The sequence below is a fragment of the Typopeltis vanoorti genome, chromosome 2 (assembly GCF_054136105.1).
Source record: "Typopeltis vanoorti isolate ZY-2024b chromosome 2, IOZ_Tvanoo_1.0, whole genome shotgun sequence".
NCBI lineage: Eukaryota > Metazoa > Arthropoda > Arachnida > Uropygi > Thelyphonidae > Typopeltis > Typopeltis vanoorti.
The window spans coordinates 128207371-128231277 of record NC_143550.1 but is presented as its reverse complement, the minus strand read 5'-3'; the positions used below and the strand labels follow the sequence as shown (position 1 = coordinate 128231277).

Here is a 23907-nt window from a genome sequence, read left to right as displayed (position 1 = left end):
ACAACGGGGGCCTTGTTTAACCGGGCGACGCCCCAGCCGGCATGAAATTTTGTCATGTTGTACCATCATTTTTTATTTTGATTTAACCAATAAGAATACAATTTGGTCGGCTAAATCCCAAATTGCCAGCCCATCCTCGTTCGTTCAGTATCAAAGTAGATACCCAACAGGGCGCACCACGAGAAGGTGAGGATTGGACATTAGGTCAGAAGCTCTGGTCGGTTCTCCGCATTCCTTTAAAGGCTGTGTGGAGGTCTCCTCTCAGTTATACAGCTTTGACCCTTAAGCACCCCAACTAAAACAAACTAAATTTATTAAAGCCATTATTCTTATTCAGATAACAAATCTCAAGGTGTAGCTTCCCTGTGTAGCTCCAGGCTGATACAATGAGTTATCGGGTGTTCTATTATCAATATTTGCTTTCTGGATGGAAAATTCTTTAATACAGGAAGTTGACTAAGTTATAAAAGCTCTTACCTCAAAGGACCATGCCTGGTATCATAGAGGGATTAAACTGTATGCAGAGAGAGAGTTTCAAGAGCATGGAACAAGTGCTTCATTAAATAATGTTTTCCACTTGTAATTTTATGAAATGTTAAAATTTTCAAAATTATTTTAATTTTTCACAGCCTTGATTATTTTTGTGATGATTGAAAGTCTCATAGATATAAACATACTTTTACTGATACAATCTAATTGACTTTGTCTGTTTCAGAACATAACCTTGGAAAGCCATATGAACATAATCACACAATACTACTATTGTTCAAAATTTATATGTAATTTTCTTGAAACTTTGTATCATTTTTATTTGAATGTCCTTAGTGCTATATATTACTATTCTTTCATGATGCCTTTCAGTTTTATTATTGAGCCTGCATGAAGTAACTACATTTATCATGGGGGAGATACTTCCATTCTTCACACATCAATACCTATAATACTTTACTAAAACTCCTATGCCATTGTACTCACTATTCACCCTACAATGCATTCTATTTACCTATCACATTCACGTATTCCACTGATTTTATGTATATTACAGAGATGACATTTGCATCAGTGGGTGAAAGGCAGTGGATGAAACTGCAAATGGCAGTTTCATCCACTGTCCTTTGCAGTATCTTCCTTGCAATCTTAATGTCTCACTTCTAGCCCCTGTGAACTATGCACCCCCCCCCCCAGTCTAAATGCAGACTAGCAATGCCTTATGCAACAGCACACATTCATATTCTTATTCTGACTTGTTAGCATCCTTCTCTATATCACAGAAATCCTGCGAGTGATTTCACAACGGTTGTAATGTGTCGTTAAATTTCAATCCTTATTTCCATTATCCTCATCAGCTTCCTGGCTCCCATTCCCAGCATAGTACATTGCACTATGCTCTATTGCCTGGAGTGCAGAACTTTACACCTTGCAGCATTTAAGTGATATTGCCATTTTTCTGCCACCAAATCAGCCTATTCAAATAGTCAACCTTTGAATTAAGCAGAAATTTAAGAAAAGAATCAATTGTCACACACCTCTGGAAAGTAGTTTGACATGCTACTATTTATTCCTGTTCCTCTCAGTCATCATCATCAAATTCCTTACATGTATCCTCAAGGAGTGTACAAGATATGATAGTACTACATGAAAAATTTACATCATTACTAACTTCCTATTAAAATTTTCCTCCAAATCAGAGTGTTACCTGTCAAGACTTCAACATTATCAGATCTTATATTTCTATCTTCTAAGGAACTTTTACCGTATCAATTCACATATATTTTAGTCTTCCTCTGGGTCTTTTTCCTGCCAACCTGGCCGAGAAAACTTGTTTTGCTAATCTTTCTTCGCCCATTCTGTTTAAGTGACCATACCACCTGAGATTAGCTCTGCTAACACATTCCTGGATGCTGACAATGTCAAGTTCTTTCCTAATGCCCCTGTTTTTAATATGATGTTGTCACTGATGACACCTGTTCATGCCGCTAATCTTTCTCTCATATCTATAGTATCTAATCTTTGGTTAAGTGTTTTATTTCTAACCCAGTTCTCAGATCCATAAGTTAAAATTGGTTTGGACACTGTCTTGTATACAACTAATTTAGTGTTTTCACTAATTTCTCTCTTATTCCATATAAATTTATTCAGTTGACTTCCTACCATTCCAGCTTTGTTGATTCTGTTGTCTATTTTAATTTACCATCTTCACTAAAAATTGTGCCTAAGAGCTGAAATGTTTTACTTGTTTTTTGGCTCTCCATTCACAATGCAATTGATATTTTAAATACTTCCCCCTATTTTCATTGTCTTTGTCTTGTTATTGCTGACCTTCATAACATATCTCTTAAAACAGTTATTTAATTTAGTCAGGGATCTTGCAGACTTGTAGTAGATTTATTTAGAAGTATAACGTTATCCGCATCAATTAAAGAGCTGAGATTAACAGCTCCAATTTTGATATCAGATTTAATACTACTTTCCTTTATAATGTAATCCATATAAATAATGAATAACCGAGGAGATAATGTACATCCTTAATGATAAATCGAGGTTGCACATTGAATAGCTTCTCTCTTGGCACCTTGTCATATGCCTTTTCCAGATCTACAAAAACTTAAATACAGATCTTTGTTATGTTCACCTCATTTCTCAACTATTTCTCTTAAAGTGAAGATCTGATTCCGACAGCCTCTATTTGGCCTGAATCCAGCTTGATTTTCAACAACTTTCCCTTCCACAACCTTTTTATCCGTTTTTCAAGTATACTTGCGTAAAAATTACCAGGAATACTCAATAGAGAAATATCTGTAATTCTCACATTCAGTTTTATTTACCCTTTTATACATGGATACTAAGAGAGCTCTACTCCAATCATCCGGAATTTGCCCCTCTGTCCAGGCCTTCTGAATTATGCAGTGCACCCTCTGTAATACCTTTATACCTCCATACTTCAACATTTCTGGTCTAATATCATCTATTCCTGCTGCCTTTCCACATTTCAAGCCTTTGATGGCTTTTTCTACTTCAAGTATGGATATTTATACCTGACTGTATGCCTGTTGACTGTTTTTTTACTACTGTGATATCACTGCTTGTTTCAAGTAAAACTCGGACTTGTGATGAGTGGTAAAGCTGGTGAAAGTCTTGATCATTATGCAGAATGAATGCTCGCTTATACGTATACTTTTAGAACACATTCATACGCATTTCACTGATGTAACTCTAGTGATGTTATTTATTTCTGAAAAACTTGACACAAACTTGCTTTACAAGATTCTTGAAACTACAAAAACATAATTTGCTTTCAAACACTAATGTTGTACTTATTCTTTCACTTCGGGCACATTTAAAAAAAATGGATACCACACACAGCGGAAACTTTGCTAATGAAGTCCCAAGCGTCATCTGTTTCTGTCACGACTGCAGCGCCTCCTCGCCACAGTACACAGTTTAAAGAGAATTCGCAAGTCTTTGTGACAAAAATCTTTACAACTCCCTTTGGGGGAAGCACATCCGTCACAGGAGTGTCGATGTTGCATCTAAAAAAAAAAAACTCAGGCGAATAATTGACTCTAAAATACAAGAAATGAGGTGAGAGCTTTATGGTGCGATGCAGCTCCCACACACACAAAAAAAAAAACTATATAATTATCATTAACTAAACATCAAGAAAATATATAATCATTATTAAGAAACAAGCCAATAACATTAATTAATTATATCAGTTTTTAATCTGGAAAGGGCATCAGCGTTACCAAGACGACTACCCTTTCTATATGTAACGGTCAGATTATAACGTTGTAGGGCTAAAGCCCATCGGGACAACTTGGCACCATGAGGGGCACTTTTAGTTAGATAGGTCAGAGGGAGAATTTAAAGAGAACAGTTTAAAGAGAATTCGCAAGTCTTTGTGAAAAAATCTTTACATTTCATTTAGCAATTTTTTAAAGTAATTACTCCATACTTCAAGGATATCTTTTTCTCCAGTTTTCATGTCACCTTTATAATCTCTAATTCCTTTTACAGCACTCTTTCTTCCATTTCTGAGCTTCTTCAACAACCTCCAGAATATCTTGCCAAATTCTTGATATTTATTTTCTATGCTCTTACCATAGGGTACTTAAGGGTCAAAGCTGTATAACTGACAGGAGACCTCTACATTACCTTTAAAGGAATGCGGAGAACAGACCAGAGCTTCTGATCTAATGTGCAATCCTCACCTTCCTGTGGTGCACCCTGTTGGGTATCTACCTGGATACTGAATGAATGAGGATGGGCTGGCAATTTGGAATTTAGCCGACCAAATTGTATTCTTATTGGCTTAAACCAATATACAAATTGATGGTACAACCTGACAAAATTTCATGCCGGCTGGGGCTCCACTCGGTTAAACAAGACCCCCGTTGTTTTCGCAAGGGAACCAGGGCAAACAGCAAAAAGTCAGCTACTGGAGCAAATCTGAAAGCACACCCCAACTCAACATCACCAGAGTTAAAGATCGGTACTATTAACATAAGAAGCCTGAATGGCAAAGAAATGGAGCTAGCTAAGGAATTAGATATGTACAAGATCAACATAATAGGGGTGACTGAAAAAAAAACAAGACAAAAACTGGTGAGATCTTTCTGAGCAATAAATACAAAATGTTATATTCAGGAAATGACAATCAAGGAAAAGAAGGAGTAGCCATGGTATTCAACACAAAATATGAGGCTAATCTTCTTGAATGGCAGGCATCCTCAAGTAGAGTGATGTGGGCTAATATCAGAATGGAGAATTGGACAATGAGACTTATTTGTGCCTATGGTCCCACAGAAGGTCCTACTAAGGTAGAAGTAGAGGAATTTTTTGATGCTTTAGAAAAAGCAACTGACACAATGAAAAAAGAAAAGTTGGTCCTTGTTGGGGATCTAAATAGCAGAGTAGGAAATGATTGTCAGACATACAAAAATATTTGGTTACAGGCAAATTCATCGAAAAACAATTAATCGAAAGACAATTCATCGAATGCAATTCATCGAACAGCAATTCATCGAAAAAGCAATTTTCCGAATAAACAGTTCGCCGAACGACAATTTAACGAATGTCAATTCGTCGAAAAGGCAATTCATCGAATGACCAATTCCTCGAAAGACAATTCATCGAACGACAATTCGTCGAAAATGCAATTCATCGAAAAAACAATTCACCTAAAATTATTCGATGAATTCTTTCATAATTCATCGAAAAGTCATTTTTCTTGCAAACTATTGTTTAGAAAATGTTCAGTAACAATGCGGTACGTTACCCATGATACAGACAACATATGGAAGTGGGCATTAAAACGTAATAATTATTTTCTTGCATTTTATAACATTTAATGTAAGTGTACATCCTGCTTCATTGTACAGTTAGCGATTTATCTGTAGGGAAGACAGGAGTACCACATGCACTTATCTCTCGAATAACCTCGAAAACATGTAATTGCAGTTAATAAGGGGAAGAATAGGCTAAGAAATTCGTTCTACCAAATTTGGTCACAATAAGTCTAGTCGATTGAAATTAAAAATTTCATTAAATTTCATCCAGCCAGAGCGAAATTGATAATATCATTTAGGAACTTCTTTACGGAAATGTCATGATACAAGTGATCCATTACGAACTAAAACTGAACCGTGCATTCAGCTTCTTGTACTGAAAACTTCTGCTAAGTCAGCGAGTTATTGTAATTCATAATTTCGACATTTTTTTTTGTCTCCCCGAATATAGCTGAACTGAAAACTGGAAGGGTTCGACATTTTTTTGTAAAAGATTCAAATACGGAACCCAAATAAAATTTTTTCATTAATAAATGTAATAAATAAATAAATTTACTGAACGTAAGTTAGTAGGCCTAATACTGAGATGACTAGGCTTTTCCTCCTGGAAATAGGCAAATCGGACAAGAAAGACAATACGAATCCATATTGTTCTGTAATTATTCCTTAGTAAAGCTGCATTGCTATACCAACAATCATTATATTGAGGAGGATGAGGGAAAGTAGCATTAATCATTAATATCACTACTACTACTACTATTACTACTAATAATAATAAATTGATTCTTTCATGTAAATATTTTTCACAATATAATAAAAAAATATACAGGAATTCAGAGTAAAAATATTGGAAAACTTGAAAAAAATTCATTCCTGAAGATTTTTCAATCATGTTTTTTATTTACTTATTTATTCCTGTTTCTGTTATCCCTCGACGACAGGAGTGACACGTGCACTTATCTCCCGAATAACCTCGAAAGCAAGTAATTGCAGTTAATAAGGGAAGGAATAGGCTAAGAATACTAATGAGTATATGCATGGGTATATTTCTGGGTTTTGAGGAGGTGATCGGTGCAGTTTGTTAAAAAAAAATTAAAAGATTAAAATATTCTCTAAGAAAGGAAAATAATAAAATAAGGAATGATGAATAAAGAGTCTTAAAAAACAAACCTGTAAACCTTTTAGAAGCATACTCATTTGGTGTTATATTTAGATGAGCAGCGGTTGGAAGTCTTATTCGACTTTTGAAGGATGCCAGTGGTCGGCAGATCACAGAAAACACAGTGCTAAAGGAAATTGGATCGGGTTGAGTTGTTTTGAATTAAGGAAGAAGCAACTGGCCTTAAATCCCTGCGTGTTTTTCCAATTCGGTTCGCTTGTTTTTCGGCAAGAAAAAAAAACACGTTTCAGAGAGGAAAAGCCTTCCACCCTCGTATGAGACAGGCTAACTCACCTTCAGGTTAAACGCCCTGATAAAGGCGCTTGACATCCTTGATAAACGTAGGATGCTATAAATTCTAAATGCTGCTATTTAGAATTTATGATCAGAGATGTTGAATCCTAGATTAATATCATGGCTTTTAAGACGTCATTAAAAGAGTTTTTTTTAAGGGGAAGGGGCGGAAAAATATGCTACTGCACGTGGCGACAAAATTTCTAAGGCTGGCCCTGGGGCCAGTCCTGGTGAATATATGTTTGAGGTAGATATTGAAATCCCAAGTCGTATATTGTCTGTTGGATTTCATAAGCAGGTGCATTGTCCTGCAAAAGCAACACGCCTCTGCTTACTTCCTCGAACGATTTTCCTTCAGTACCTCCTTCAATTTCTTCAGAGCTGCTGTAACAGTTTCACTTTTCTTGAGGTAAGGTAAGGATTACACCATTCATATCCTAAAAGACAATGGCAAGAACTTTCGCTACTGACTGTTTGGTTCGAAACTTCTTTGGCCATGGAGAATCTTGGTGTCTCCACTCCATTGACTGTTGTTTGTTCTCTGGGTCACAGTGACGAAGCCATGTTTCATCAACGGTTAGAATGTGAGCTAAAAATTTTCACGAGGATGAAATCCCTTTATGAAATGTTCTTTTGACATCTGAACTATACCCGCCTCAGTGGATATCATTCACTGCAACCAGTATGCCCCGCCAAAAAAATCGCTTTCCGAACGAAGTAGGATAAATAGTAGTTATAAATAGTAGGATAATAAAAAGATATATACCTCTCAAAATAATCCGAAACAAACAAAAAAAAAAAAAAAATTGCACACACATCTTCGCCCCCACATGCCTTATAATTCATTTTTCGGTGAACTGTATTTTCGATGAATTGTGATTTTTCGATGAATTGTTGTTTTTCGATCAATTGCGTTTCGATGAACTGTCTTTTCGATTAACTGCTCATCGGTGAATTGCTTTTTCGGGGAATTGTCTTTCGATGAATTGCTTTTTCGATTAATTGTTGTTCGATAAACTGATTTTCGATGAATTGTTTATTCGGTGAATTGCTTTTTCGATGAATTGTTGTTCGATGAATTGCCTTCGATGAATTGTCTTTCGGTAAACTGCTTTTCGATGAACTCTCCGGATACCAAATATTTTGGGAAAATTTGGAGAAAAGAGCAAAGCTATTTAATAATGGCAAATATCTGTTGGATTTCTGTTCAGGACATGGACTGGTTATTACTAACACAATGTTCCAACATAAAAATGTGCACATTCACATGGAGAGAAGAAGCAAGGAATAAGAAAAATCTCATTGACTATGTTACTGTTGATAGTGATGTTTTCTCCCTGGTGCAGGACACTAGAGTGTACAGAGGATTTGAAATCGGAAGTGATCACTATTTAATCTTGAGCAGGATAAAATTTAATTTCATATTGAAAAGAATAACGTGTGAGAAAGTTTTAAAACGAATGAAAGTTATGCAGCTCTCAGATGTGAACTGTAGACTAAAATACACAAAGATTATTGAAGAAAAAATGAAAGAGTTTGAGAACAGGAACCAAACCTTGGAGATTCTGTGGCAAGCCTTGAAGAAAACCCTGATTGATTCAGCCAGAGAGGCATGTGGTGAGGTTGCAAGGATAGAAAAATCAGAACTCCATGGTGTAGAGTAGGAAATGACTTTAACTTCTTGACACAGGAAGTAAAAGTTCCTGGCAAATAAGTCAGCTTTTGCTCTTAGAGAATACAGAGACAAATGTAACAAAGCTAAACACTGTGTAAAACTAGCTAAACAAAAGTCATGGGAGGACTTTGGCATGAACATAGAAAATAAATATCAAGAAGGTGGTAAGATATTCTGGAGGTTGTTGAAGAAGCTTAGAAATGGAGGAAAGAGTGCTGTAAAAGGAGTTAGGAATGATGAAGGTGATATGAAAACAGGAGAAAAAGATATCCTTGAAGTATGGAGTAATTACTTTGAAAAATTGCTAAATGAAACAAGCAGTGATAGCATAGTGTTAAAAAACACTCAACAGGCATGCAGTCAGGAATACACATCCATACTTGAAGTAGAAAAAGCCATCAAAGGCTTGAAATGTGGAAAGGAAGCAGGAGTAGATGATATTCGACCAGAAATGTTTAAGTGTTGTGGTATAAAAGTCTTACAGTGGCTGCACTACATAGTTCAGAAAGACTGGACAGAGGGACGAATTCCCAATGATTGGAGTAGAGCTCTGATAGTACCCATATATAAAAAGGGAAATAAAACTGAATGTGAGAATTACAGGGGTATTTCCCTACTGAGTGTTCCTGGCAAGATCTATGCAAGTATACTTGAGAAACGGTTGACAAGAATAGTGGAAGAAAAGCTTGTTGAAGAACAAGCTGGATTCAGGCCAAATAGAGGCTGTCAGGATCAGATCTTCACTTTACGACAAATAGTTGAGAAAGCATGGGAATATAACAAAGATCTGTATTTAAGTTTTGTCGATCTGGAAAAGGCATATGACAAGGTGCCAACAGAGAAGCTATTCCTTTCTTTTAGGCTTACATGGTGATCGAATGCATTTCTGAAAATTATGGAGACAACTACCGTGTTTGAATAAAAACTTTAGTTTAATATAACTAAAATCTACATTCGACGTTTCGACCTTTATGTCAAGGAATGTGTTTAGCGTTTGTTGCCCGTGCGGCCAGATCACAAACACATCATCAACGTATCTAAGCCAGGCTGTCGGTCTTAGCGTGGCGGAATCAAGAGCCCTTTGCTCAAATGTTTCCATGTAGAAGTTGGCGATTGGGGGGGATAGTGGTGAGCCCATGGCTGTACCTTCTTTTTGTAGGTAGAATTTATTTTGCCACATGAAGTAACCTGACTGTAGTACCTGGGCAAAGAGGGCTGTAATGTCGGGCGGAAATTTGTTCTGTAGTAGGAGAATTGTGTCATTGATGGGAACATTGGTGAAAAGGGCAGAAACGTCGAAACTGACTAATAAGTCGTGTTTGTCAAGTGTTATGTTTTAAATTTGATTATAAAGTGTTGTGTGTTTTTTATGTAGGAGCGGGAATGACCTATCAACTCCTTTAGTGTTGCTGCTAATTTCTTGGCTAAGTGGTAATTGGGACTGTCTATTCCTTCCACGATTGGTCCAAGGGGCACACTTTGTGTATTTTCAGAACCCCATATATTCTGTGGGGGGGCATAGTTGGGTTTGAGTTTTTTAACCGTGTCTGGTGGCCAAGAAGTGACGGACTCGAGTAGTTTCTCTGTTTTATCCTTTATCCTTTTTGTTGGGTTATAATTTACCATTTTATGTGTGTTATTATCGGCTACTAGTTGATTCATTTGAAGTACGTATGTTGACCTGTCAAGGACAACAGTGGCATTGCCTTTATCCGCTTTCATTATTATTATGTTTTGTTTGGCTTTTAATGATTTAATTGCTGCTAATTCTGTTTTTGTGAGGTTGTTCGGTATGGTTTTCTTAGTGTTCAGGACATTACTAGTTTCTAGTCGTATTTTATCTGCTATATTGTTAGGTAGGGATAGGGACCTGATGCCTCTTTCAATGTGGTAGATAAAATCCAATTTGTTTACCTTTTTAGGTGCTATTGCATAGTTCAGTTTTTTATTCGGTAGCGTAAGTTCGCCGTTGTTCAGGGTGTTGCTTGATAGGTTAATCACATGGTTCTTGCTTGTCGGTGGTTGATCGCTCCTTGTCTCCCTTGTTTGTTGTTCATTGTTGGTGTTTATCGGGGAGGAAGTCCTCTGATTGGATGGATTCCAGTGATTGGCTGCCATATTTTGCAATTTTTGTTTCAAAAATTGCAAAATAATGAAACAAAAAATGTTTCATTATTTTGTTTCAAACTGTGGAATTTTGTCTTGAGTTTTTCTTTATTCTTTTCCAGGGTATATTTGGCCGAATTGTCAGTAATTCTTTCAAGTACTTGTAGAATGTCTGAATTAATATAGTTCGATAGTTCGGATTGTAATTTTGAAACCAGATTTTGTTGTAGCTAAGTTTTGGCGGGCTGTTTGAATCTGTTCTCTAAGTATTACTTTTTCTGTGCGGTCATAAATACGGAGTGCCTTAGCAGACGTAAATTTCTTTTTTAGCCTGATGCAGATCGGAATAAGTTATTGTCTCTGCATCGTTTTAAAAAGGCCAGCCAATTGATCAAGAGAGAAATATGAATCTTTAGCTTACCATAGCGATTGCAGCACTTGTGGGTATCATTTCCATGGATGATCTGAATCCTTTCTTTTAGGCTTACACGGTGATCCAAATGCATTTTTGAAAATTATGGAGACAACTACTGTGTTTGAATAAAAACTTTAGTTTAATATAACTATAATCTACATTCGACGTTTCGACCTTTATGTCAAGGTCATCTTCTGGAGTATACAACTATACACAGGAAACAAGCTACACTACAATCAAACTGGTTTGTTAAAGACACTGACCAACCGCTACAACGATTGTTGGCCTGACCTCTGGTGGGGGAGAAAAGGGGGAAAAATGTATACATCACCACTAGAGTCCTATTATTAGTGTTATCTGTTGGTTGTAGAAATACATTGGGCACAACAACAAGTATCTATGTATATACATATATTAACATCATGTACACATTCCAGCCATTTGGTATGGAATGGTTTCTAATACTAGCTGAGGATTGGCTAGAGTCGTGACTTATGCTGGATCTTATATATTAGGTAGGCTGAATGTGTGCCATCCAGATCCTTGGAGTTTTCATGCCATCTTTGTTGTTGATATTTGGGTGGTTTATCAGGATTTCGCAGGCTTCCTTAAATTTCCTTTCGTGCCAGGTTTTTGTGCGGTGTAAAGAGCAGGTGCTTTTCCAGTTGAAGAGAGGCTATTCAATACACAACAGTTATATGGTGTCAATGGGGCATTATATCAAGCAATATATAGTCTTTATTTGAGTTGTAAGTCTGCAGTTAGAATTGAAGGAAGTACAGGAAGATGGTTATATGTTAAATCTGGTGTGAGACAAGGATGTACATTATCCCTCTGTCATTAATTATCTATATGGATCGCATTATGAAAGAAAGTGGTATTACACATGATATCAGAATTGGAGATGTTAATGTCAGCTCTTTGCTTTATGCTGACGATGTTATACTTCTAAATAAATCTGCTACAAGTTTGCAAGATTCCCTGACTGAATTGAATAACTGTTGTAATAGATATAGTATGAAGGTCAGCATTAAAAAGACAAAGACAATGAAAATAGGTAGAATTGTTGAAAGTGTCAACTGTGTTGTGAATGGGGAACCTGTGGAACAAATAAAATATTTCAGCAACTTAGGCACGATTTTTAGTGAAGATGGTAAATTAAATATGGAAATAGACAACAGAATCAACAAAGCTGGTATGGTAGGAAGTCAATTGAATAAATTCATATGGAATAAGAGAGAAATTAGTCAGAACACTTAATTAGCTGTATACAAGACAGTGTTCAAACCAGTTTTAACTTATGCATCTAAGAGCTGGGTCAGAAGTAAAACACTTGACCAAAGACTAGAGACCACAGATATGAGCGTCCTGAGAAAGATTATAGGCATGAACAAATGGCCTCAGTGGCAATATCATATTAAAAACGAGGATATTAGGAAAGAACTTGACATTGTTTGCATTCAGGAATGTGTTAGCAGAGCTAATTTCAGGTGGTATGGTCACTTAAACAGAATGGGCGAAGAAAGATTAGCAAAACAAGTGTTCTCAGCCAGGTTGTCAGGAAAACGACCCAGAGGAAGACCATGATATAGGTGGATTGATATGATACAAAGTGCCTTAGACGATATAAATATAAGATCTGATAATGTTGGAGTCTTGATAAGTAACAGACTGATTTGGAGGAAAATTGTAAATAGGAAGTTAGTAATGATGTAAATTTTTCATGTAGTACTATCATATCCTGTACACCCCTTGAGGGTACATGTCAGGAATTTGATGATGATGTTCTTACCAAAGTCTTCCCATGACTTTTGTTTAGCTAGTTTTGCACAGTGTTTAGCTTTTTTACATTTGTCTCTGTATTCGCTCTTAGAGAATATAGAGACAAGCTGACTTATTTACTAGGAACCTTTGACATACTTTCTTCTTTTCCTTCACTGCCTCTTTAACTTCCTGTGTCCACCATGGAGTTCTGATTTTTCTATCCTTGCAGACAACCTCACCACATGCCTCTCTGGCTGAATCAGTCAGTGTTTTCTTCAGGGTCTGCCACTGAATCTCCAAAGTTTGGTTCCTGTTCTCAAACTCTTTCATTTTCTCTTGAATAATGTTTGTGTATTTTAGTCTACAGTTCATATCTGTCAACTTTTATTCGCTTTCAAACTTTCTTATGTGTTCTTTTTTTTTTTTTTTTTTTTTTTCAATATGAAATTTAATTTTATCCTGCTCAAGACTAAATAGTGATCAATTTCAAATTCTCTGTACACTCAGGTGTCCTGCACCAGGGAGAAAACATCACTATCAACAATAACATAATCAATGAGATTTTCTTATTTCTTGCCTCTTCTCTCCATGTGAATTTGTGCACATATTTATGTTGGAACGTTGTGTTAGTAATAACCAATCCATGTCCTGAGCATAAATCCAACAGGTATTTGCCATTATTATTATTAGCTTGCTCTTTTCTCCAAATTTCCCCAAAATATTTTTGTATGTCTGACAATCATTTACTAGTCTGCTATTTAGATCACCAACAAGGACGAATGTTTCCTTTTTCATTATGTCAGTTGCTTTCTCTAAAGCCTCAAAAAATTCCTCCACTTCTTCCTTAGTAGAATCTTCTGATATTTGCCCACATCACTCTACTTGAGACTGCCTGCCATTCAAGAAAATTAATCTTATATTTAGTGTGGAATACTATAGCTATTCCTTCTTTTCCTTGATTGTCATTGCCTGAATATAACATTTTGTATTTATTGCTCAGAAAGATCTCACCTGATTTTGTCTTTTTTGTTTCAGTCACCCCTATTCTTTTCGATCTTGTACTTATCTAATTCCTTAGCTAGCTCCATTTCTTTGCCATTCAGGCTTCTTATGTTAATAGTACCGATCTTTAACTCTGGTGATGTTGAGTTGGGGTGTGCTTTCAGATTTTGCTCCAGTAGCTGACTTTTTGCTGTTTGCCCTGGTTCCATGGCGAAAAAAACAGGTGTCTTGTTTAACTGGGCTTCGCCCCAGCTGGCATGAAATTCTGTCATGTTGTACCATCATTTTATATTTTGGTGTAAACCAATAAGAATACAATTTGGTCAGCTAAATTCCAAATTTCCAACCTATCCTCATTCATTCAGTATCCTGGTAGATACTTAACAGGGTGCACTATGAGGAGTGGACATTAGATCGGGAACCCTGGTCAGTTCTCTGCATTTCTTTAAAGGCTATATGGAGGTCTCCTCTCGGTTATACAGCTTTGACCGTTCAGCACCCCTAAGTTCCTTAAGTGACCCTTAACCCTTAAGTTACTCTCAGTTTCAGTACCAGTTTGTTTTCTAGGATTCTATCAGATACCTTGAAAATCCTGAAAAACTACTGTATATGCATCTCCTCTGTCTGTTTCTGTTGCTACATCATTATCATAACCAATCACTTCAACACCTTCACCTATTCCTGAATACCCCTTTATATACCAGTACTATCTTTCTCTCCTCAGGGAATCTCTCTTTTGCAAGACTCATTGAATAACCAACTTAGCAGCATTATAGTTCCTTTGTACATTTCTTTAATACATAAGCAATGTCTTATCAGTGCAATAAATTATTAACATTATGCCCATTTGATTTCTCAGATGCTTTTGGTGTATCATTTGTCAATCAGCATTAACTATAGAAATGCATGCATAGCTTCAAATGTTCCCTTAGACCTGAACTAAGGTGGAAGGATTAAACTGGACATGGTTGATCTCCTTCCATCTAGACTTCATTCCATGGTATGCCCTAAGCTACCCCTTAGCCTATCATAATCTCTTACTTCGTAGTTCCACCTATCCCATCTTTACGCTAGAGCACGTGCCTGCCTAGGCATCTCTCATGTCAAAGCTACATGACGGTCATTCATATATATCCTAATTACTTCAACTATACATCCTCAAAGCAGTTGTCATCATTGTCTACTTGGATTTCCACTGTGATAGGATGCAATTCTTCTACACTTATTCAGTACTCTAAGTCCCTCTCTTTTTAGTCCTTACTGAAAATGCTAACCTTATTCTAATAATATTCTAATTTCTGTAAACTCATCCTAATCTGTTAGTCAAGTCTCAACATGTCTGATTTATAATTTCAACACCTGCTAATATATAAAAGATCCGATAATGTTGGAGTCTTGACAAGTAACAGACTGATTTGGAAGAAAATTGTAGATAAGAAGTTAGTAATGATGTAAATTTTTCATGTAGTACTATCATATCCTGTACACCCCTTGAGGGTACATGTCAGGAATTTGATGATGATGATGATGACACCTGCTAATGGCTTTAACCAGTCCATCATTGGCCTTAATTCAACTATCTAATCCTCTTCCTTCTCATATACCTTTTCCTCACTTTGGGCACTTAATTAATTACCTTCTTTTTTTGAGGTATCTCAATTTCAAACACCATATTTCATTTCTCCTTACTCTTCTCCAGCTTCAGTGCCTGCCACATTTTTTCCATTAGAAAAAAGTAGATTCAGTCTTTGCAGAATGAAGTTGTAACTGAGACCATGTATATTTGTGAAGCAGATCTGAAAGGTTTATCTTTACTCACATGCAATTTGCTTCTCTTTGCTTAACTTTTCATGGTTGTTGTTTAAATGGGAATAGTGATAGCAAGATTATCATTGAGTTCAGTCTGTTATATCATCTAGCAGTTGGCTTGCAAAATAATAATTTTAAAGCTGTATCCAAGAAGGATACAGCTTTAAAATTTAAGCTGTATCCAAGAAGGATACAGCTTTAAAAAAGAAGAAATGTTTGTTCTCTTTATGATTTATGATGTAACTCTGATAACGTCACTCATATCGCATGCTAATAAAAGAGGAAATGTAAACTTGTTTGCTGCAGAATCCAAACACAGTTTAGGCCATTTCATTCCCTAGTAAGCATGAATATAAAAATAACCTCATTTTTAAAATGGTTTTATGAAATAATGTTTAATGAAACTATTAATTAATTCCTCTAACTGTACTTAAAAACTTGCAGTTTTTAATGCAAATTCCAATTTTTTTCCAATTCATAGTTTCAAACCCTATAGCACATTAGTACTGTGGATGGGCTGAGGATTAAATAATCCACAAACCTCGGCTCATGGTGATCTAATTCACTTACGATCTAAAGAAATCCACAAATATCCATATCATGGTGGAATTCAAAACCCATTGTTTGTTTGTTGGAATGCGGCTATGCTATCTACTCATCCAGTAGTTTCTGTTCTTAAATAATAAGTTCATTTAATTCTGACCCAACTGGATCTGTTTTTGTGAAAATTAGTTTGAACTCTGTTTTACTGCTTATGTTATTCTAGTTAATTTTTAAATAATTAAAGAATGAAAAAAAAAGTATTTATTTTTATTCTTTTATTGTCTGGAGAAAAATATTGGTATGAGACCTAATAGGAGCCAATATGACTGTCCCAGAACCACAGGGAACAGATTGGTTATGTAGTCCTAAGAAGACATTTTCACATCTGCTTAAAACTGGTAAGCTGAAACTACTTGAAGGGAGCTAAAATGCTTTTGATAGAATGTAATTGGAATTTCTAAACATTGGACCAATGAAGGTTACAATACCTGAACTATTTATACAACCTAATATTAGAAAAGGAGGAAATTCCCGATGACTGAAGACTCGATGAAATCATCCAAATACATAAATCAGGAGATCAAAGAAAATGCAATAACTGTGGGCTCTTCTCATTCCAGCAATGCTTACAATATATTTATTAGAATCACTCAAAACTGAATAAAGAAAAATTGTGAAGAAGTCGTGGAAAAGAAAAAATGAGATTCAGATGGGAGAGGAACTAGTGATACAATCCTTGTTTTAGAGACTAGCAGATTTGACTCGAGAAAAGCAGAAAAAGCTTGTTGTGAACTTTGTAGACTACAAGCAAGTCTTTGATTCCATAGACAGAAACTGTATGATAGAAACACTGCATTAAAAAGGGTTGAAACCATATTTAATCAATATAATCAGAAAGTGCTATAAAAACACAGACAATAGTAAAATTCAGGAATATTGAAACAAGTAAATTCTCATCCCATTGTGGGTGGGGGGAGTCATGTTCAACCTGTTCCTTGGATAATTGATAGTTACTCCTAGGCAATGAAAGATTGCCTAGGAGTAACTATAAACATTACTCAAAAGCACAGAATAAGTTAATAATGGTCAGCAATGAACAAGTTAAAATATGTAGAAACAAAAAAAATTAGCCATAGTCTAAAGACTAAACTCTTCAACTCAGTGATCCTTCTGGTGGTACTGTAGCAGAGAGCCGAATCACTGGCAAACAAGAAGACAGATTAAAAGGTTTTGAATTGAAATGCTTAAGAAAAATCAGTGGCACAAAGTGAACTGGGTAAAAAAAAAAAAGACAAATGATAAAGTAAGGGAAGAGTTGGTTACACTGATAACATCTTAAATAGTTTACACAAAAGATGGCTACAGTGGTTTGGGCATATAACCAGGATGTGCCAAGAAAGACTGTCCTGTGTCCTTGGTGGAAGGGTTGCAGAGTAGTGGAAGACTGAGAGGAAGATAACATGAAGCTATGAAGATCCACTCAGGCTTAACCTGAGTAGTGGAAGACTGAGAGGAAGACAGCATGAAGCTATGAAGATCCACTCAGGCTTAACCTCATTCTAACAAATGATGAGTGGTAGTAGACAGAACCCAAAGGTGCATAAAAATTCATGGAACACTCAATCCATCCTGAACAGGTGAGAATGATGATGATGAAACTGATATGAAGCATAGAGGAGATTTGATATATTTTGTGGGGGACCAAATGAAAATTTGAAATTTTTATTATTATTACATGATGCCTCCAAGGAGTCCAAAGACTTGTGCTCTACAGATCATTACTTAATCCATCAAATACAGCAAACTGCCACTACCATCATCTACACTACTGCCCACCACCAGTAGTATTTTTTTGTCTGTAAATTGCATGTGTTCTCAAGGCCAATTTGTCTGTATGCAGGATGAAAAACCTGAGTTTCCAGGAAAAAAAGCCTTGATACCTCCTTACGAGATTGGCTAACTCACCTTTAATTGAAAAAAAAACCATATAATGATTCTTCTCATCACAACAAGAAGTGAACTTAGGCCTTTTCCAATTGAAGGGGGAAATGTACCATTGTTCTTCCAATTGTGCTATGGAGGTGCACAATTATGAAAGGCTCCAGATGAATGTCTATAAAGCAAAATTTTTCTTATTGTGATTTTCAGCCTTTCTAGCCTTTTGAAAATGAAGACTGCAATTTTTGAATTTTTCAAATGCATCCACCTATCAAGACAATTTTTTAAAAGGATCATTTAACAATAACAAATGGGAGAGTAAAAAATGAATGAATATATTTTTAAAGTAAAAAAAAAAAAAGTATGTATAGGCACATTAAGCATTGAATGCCTAATCTGAACTCTTAATCTGTAATTTAATTTCTTACAATTCAGTTTTCATTTTCAAGAGCAAATAAAATTTTTATAACTAAACTGATAAATAAGGTCATTGAGAGTATATTACCCTCAGTGACACCTGTCTGGTTTTAAAATTTGATATGGTAATTTGTCTGGTTTGAGGCTATTTTGAGTGCAGACATACCACTAAAAGCTCCTGAAAGATTGATTTTCTTTTATAGATTATTAATTAAAAGAAAATCATTTAGTTATCAAATGCACTAGTTATTATTATTAATAAGTGTTGTTGTGTCCCAATTTATGATTTTTATTCTAACTAGTAATTTCCTCTCATCTATGTTCTATTATCTATGCTCGAGATATCACCAAAAAATTTACTAATACTTAAGTTATTTCTCCCCTTAATATCCCTAATATTTGTATTATGCTGCGCCTTTTGGGATATTTAGTTTGAGATATCATATACAAAAACAAGGAGAAAGAACTAAAATATGTCAGAAAGTGTAACTATGTTGCAGTCGTGACACTTTATCTCGTTTCTTAACAAATTAATTTCCCACGTGATTAGGTTCGTAATTTTTCAAGTGGTGCATTGGACAGCAATTTCAGACAACTGTTTTATCATTGGACAAAAGGTTTATTAAATTCCTTAACATGGTACAATTCAAATTTTAGTTATTACTCAATTCAATCATCATCATCATCATCATCATCATCAAATTCCTGCCATGTACCCTCAAGGGGTGTACAGGATATGACAGTACTACATGAAAAAATTACATCATTACTAACTTCCTATCTACAATTTTCCTCCAAATCAGTCTGTTACTTGTCAAGACTCCAACATTATCAGATCTTATATTTCTATCTCTAAGGCACTTTGTACCGTATCAATCCACCTATATCTTGGTCTTCCTCTGGGTCGTTTTCCTGCCAACCTGGCAGAGAACACTTGTTTTGCTAATCTTTCCTCGCACATTCTGTTTAAGTGACCATACCATCTGAGATTAGCTCTGCTAACGCATTCCTGGATGCTGACAATGTCAAGTTCTTTCCTAACATCCTCATTTTTAATATGATATTGATATTGATTCCATCTGTTCACGCCTATAATCTTTCTCAGGACTCTCATATCTGCGGTCTCTAGTCTTTGGTCAAGTGTTTTACTTCTGACCCAGCTCTCAGATCCATAAGTTAAAACTGGTTTGAACACTGTCTGGTATACAGCTAATTTAGTGTTCCGACTAATTTCTTTCTTATTTCATATGAATTTATTCAATTGACTTCCCACCATACCAGCTTTGCTGATTCTGTTGTCTATTTCTATATTTAATTTACCATCTTCAGTAAAAATCGTGCCTAAGTAGCTGAAATGTTTTACTTGTTCCACAAGTTCTCCATTCACAACACAGTTGACATTTTCAATGATTCTGCCTATTTTCATTGTCTTTGTCTTTTTATTGCTGACCTTCATACCATATCTATTACAACAGCTATTCAATTTAGTCAGAGAATCTTGCAGACTTGTAGTGGATTTATTTAGAAGTATAACATCATCCGCATAAAGCAAAGAGCTGACATTAACATCTCCAATTTTGATGTCAGGTTTAATACCACTTTCCTTCATAATGTGATCCATATAAATAATGAATAAAAGAGGGGATAATGTACATCCTTGTCTCATACCAGATTTAACATTAAACCATCTTCCTGTACTTACTTCAATTCTAACTGCTGACTTACAACTCAAATAAAGACTAAGTATTGCTTGATATAATGCCCCATTGACACCATATAGCTGTAGCGTATTGAATAGCTTCTCTCTTGGCACCTTGTCATATGCCTTTTCCAAATCGACAAAACTTAAATACAGATCTCTGTTATATTCCCATGCTTTCTCGACTATTTATCGTAAAGTGAAGATCTGATCCTGACAGCCTCTATTTGGCCTGAATCCAGCTTGTTCTTCACCAAGCTTTTCTTCCACAATTCTTCTCAACTGTTTCTCAAGTATACTTGCATAGATCTTGCCAGGAACACTCAGTAGGGAAATACCTCTGTAATTCTCACATTCAGTTTTATTTCCCTTTTTATATATGGGTACTATGAGAGCTCTACTCCAATCATCGGGAATTCGTCCCTCTGTCCAGGCTTTCTGAATTATGCAGTGCAGCCACTGTAAGACTTTCATACCACCATACTTCAGTATTTCTGGTCGAATATCATCTACTCCTGCTGCCTTTCCACATTTCAAGCCTTTGATGGCTTTTTCTACTTCAAGTATGGATATGTATTCCTGACTGCATGCCTAGTCGGTGTTTTTTATCACTGTGCTGTCATCACTGCTTGTTTCATTTAGCAGTTTTTCAAAGTATTCACTCCATACTTCAAGGATATCTTTTTCTCTCATTTTCATGTCACCTTTATCATCTCTAACTCCTTTTACAGCACTCTTTCCTCCATTCCTAAGCTTCTTCTACAACCTCCAGAATATTTTCTCACCTTCTTGATATTTATTTTCTATATTCTTGCCAAAGTCCTCCCATGACTTTTGTTTAGCTAGTTTTACACACTGTTTAGCTTTCTTACATTTGTCTCTGTATTCTGTAAGAGTAAAAGCTGACTTATTTGCCAGGAACTTTTGATATGCTTTCTTCTTTTCCTTCACTGCCTCTTTAACTTCCTGTGTCCACCAGGGAGTTCTGATTTTTTTATCCTTGCACACAACCTCACCACATGCCTCTCTGGCAGAATCAATCAATGTTTTCTTCAGAGTTTGCCACTGAATCTCCAAGGTTTGATTCCTGTTCTCAGACTCTTTCATTTTTTCTTCAATAATCTTTGTGTATTTTAGTCTACAGTTCACTTCTGAGAGCTGCTCAACTTTTATTCGCTTTAAAACACTCTTACATGTTATTCTTTTCAATATGAAATTCAATTTTATCCTGCTCAAGACTAAATAGTGAACACTTTCAATTTCAAATCCTCTGTACACTCTTGTGTCCTGCACCAGGGAGAAAACATCACTATCAACAATAACATAGTCAATGAGACTTTTCTTATTCCTAGTCTCTTCTCTCCATGTGAATTTGTGCACATTTTTATGTTGGAACAAGGTGTTAGTAATAACCAGTCCATGTCCTGAGCAGAAATCCAACAGATATTTGCCATTATTATTAGCTTTGCTCTTTTCTCCAAATTTTCCCAAAATATTTTTGTATATCTCACAATCATTTCCTACTCTGCTATTCAGATCCCCAACAAGGACCAACTTTTCCTTTTTCATTGTGTCAGTTGCTTTTTCTAAAGCCTCAAAAAATTTCTCCACTTCTATCTTAGTAGAACCTTCTGTGGGACCATAGGCACAAATAAGTCTCATTGTCCAGTTCCCCATTCTCATATTTGCCCACATGACTCTACTTGAGACTGACTGCCATTCAAGAAGATTAGCCTCATATTTTGTGTTGAATACTATGGCTACTCCTTCTTTTCCTTGATTGTCATTGCCTGAATATAACATTTTGTATTTATTGCTCAGAATGATCAGAAATTACTCAATTCAATGCTATACTAAATATTTACAAACTGACATTAGCTTATCATAAATAATTAAGCTATGATCCTATAATGGGTAATACGATCATGCCGCCATACACATTCAACACATAACTTCATAAATCATGGACATATAAGATTAATTCACACTATTTAACTATCCAAACTTAAGTAGCTTAACTAAACCATATACTGCACTAACACATAACTATGAAATTTAAACTTTCTTATACAATATAATAGATATGCAAGATTCTCAGGACACTTAATTACTCATATAACATTAACACTACCAGCTTACTTTCAATATATTCTGTCAGATACTAAAGTCCTAGTATTGTTTTCTTGGTCACTTCAACAGTTTTCAGTATTAGAATAATGATAACTAATATAGATGAATCTTAGTTAACACGAGATATAATTTACAGTACCTTTCTTTCCTGAGTTTTCCATATGGACCTCTGTCCTTTTCTGATTGAAGTATCCTGGTATATCCTCTCCGATAATCTGTTTCTCCTACGTTCCTTTTGGAATTGAACTATGCTCATGCGGTCTTAACCTCTCGTAATTTAGGACACACTTTGAATCATCTATGTAACGGCTGTACAACTCGCGACGTGGACATCGATTTCTTTACTTCTTTGCCTTTCTCGTAGTTGTCACTGGAGTTGAAACACAAAGAATATGCTTTCTTTTCCTCGACTATATGGCATTCTTCGCTTCTTACATAGGAAATACGAAACCGAAATTCCGCTCACTTTTGTTTCCATGTTGTGACGACGGAGATATAACTCCAATCTCACCACTCAAGAAAACACCATGAAATCCATATGAAAGAGCTCACGAAGAACTCTCCTGGAACAGAATCAAAACCAAAAGCCAAAAAAAGCTCTAAGCCTTAAAAAAACTCCCCTGGGGGGGGGAGTTATTTTTTTTTATGGCTGCTGTATGTTTAATTAAGTGTATAAAACATGTGCAGTCAATTGAGTGGGCTCTTGAGTTTTCACTAGAGCAAACTCATAGAAATCAGTTTGTTATAGTGGATAGTAGTGAATTTCTTATAGATGGCATTGCATTGTAATTTAACATAAGTTTGTTATAGTGAGCAGGTTCATTACAGCAGTGTTTGCTGTTGTGAGAGAGTTGACTGTAAATAAGTCCTAAAGTTTAAGTTTTGCATTGCTTACCTATTGTCTATTAGGAATGCTTTCTTTATATTTTATTAAGCTTCCTCTGACTCATCTCATCAATTTGTACTGCAGAAGATTAACTATAATTAAATTGTTGCAGTTCAGTTGCACCGAGACTAATAGTTTATATAGAAACCTTAAATGAGTAAAGATTTCCCTAGGGAAAGGTAGCATAAAGAGAAATATTTAATTTGGTACTTTCTAGTTTCGTCTTATCAAGAACATGCTTGTATATTTGTTACATATATAATACCACTGGATAAAAGCAATAATCAGTTTCTTTATAAATGCATTATTCTTATAATTTGAAATTTTATAAAGTTAAATTCTTCTACTGTGGGTTCAGACAGTGTAAATATCTCTTACCGCATGACATTTTTTTCAAATGTCAGTTAGATTTCAACATTTTTTCTGTAAATGCAGTCAATGAGTTTGTTATAATTATATATTACAATTTTTAATAAATAACAAGCTATAAAAGAAGTTGCAGAGATTTGATTTATTCAAAAAACTATTTAATTTTTATTTTAAGGTCTTACTTCTTTTTTTTTTTAGGCCATGGGTCTGATCTCATCTTCCCGTTGGCTTGTGAAACGAGGAGAACTAGTCCACCTGCATTTAGATATAACCAATAAAAGAACATTTAGTCGGAGCAGTCGGTGGACTAAAACTCCTCTATACTTTTTCCTTTTCACTGATCTCTTGGTTGTTACTAAAAGGAAAAGGTAAGGAAATCATATATATTTTGAGAGTTTGTTTGGTTAAGAACT

At 35.5% G+C, this 23907-nt stretch overlaps 1 protein-coding gene across 1 annotated transcript in view; it reads left to right on the top strand.

The window, feature by feature from the left end:
- Exn (Ephexin) overlaps positions 1-23907 on the top strand; it is a 265308-nt gene that overhangs the window by 154524 nt on the left and 86877 nt on the right. The window contains exon 9 of the mRNA XM_090413075.1: positions 23693-23862. Within this exon, the coding sequence (XP_090269201.1) occupies positions 23693-23862 (170 nt within the window). The remainder of the gene's footprint in view (positions 1-23692; positions 23863-23907) is intronic.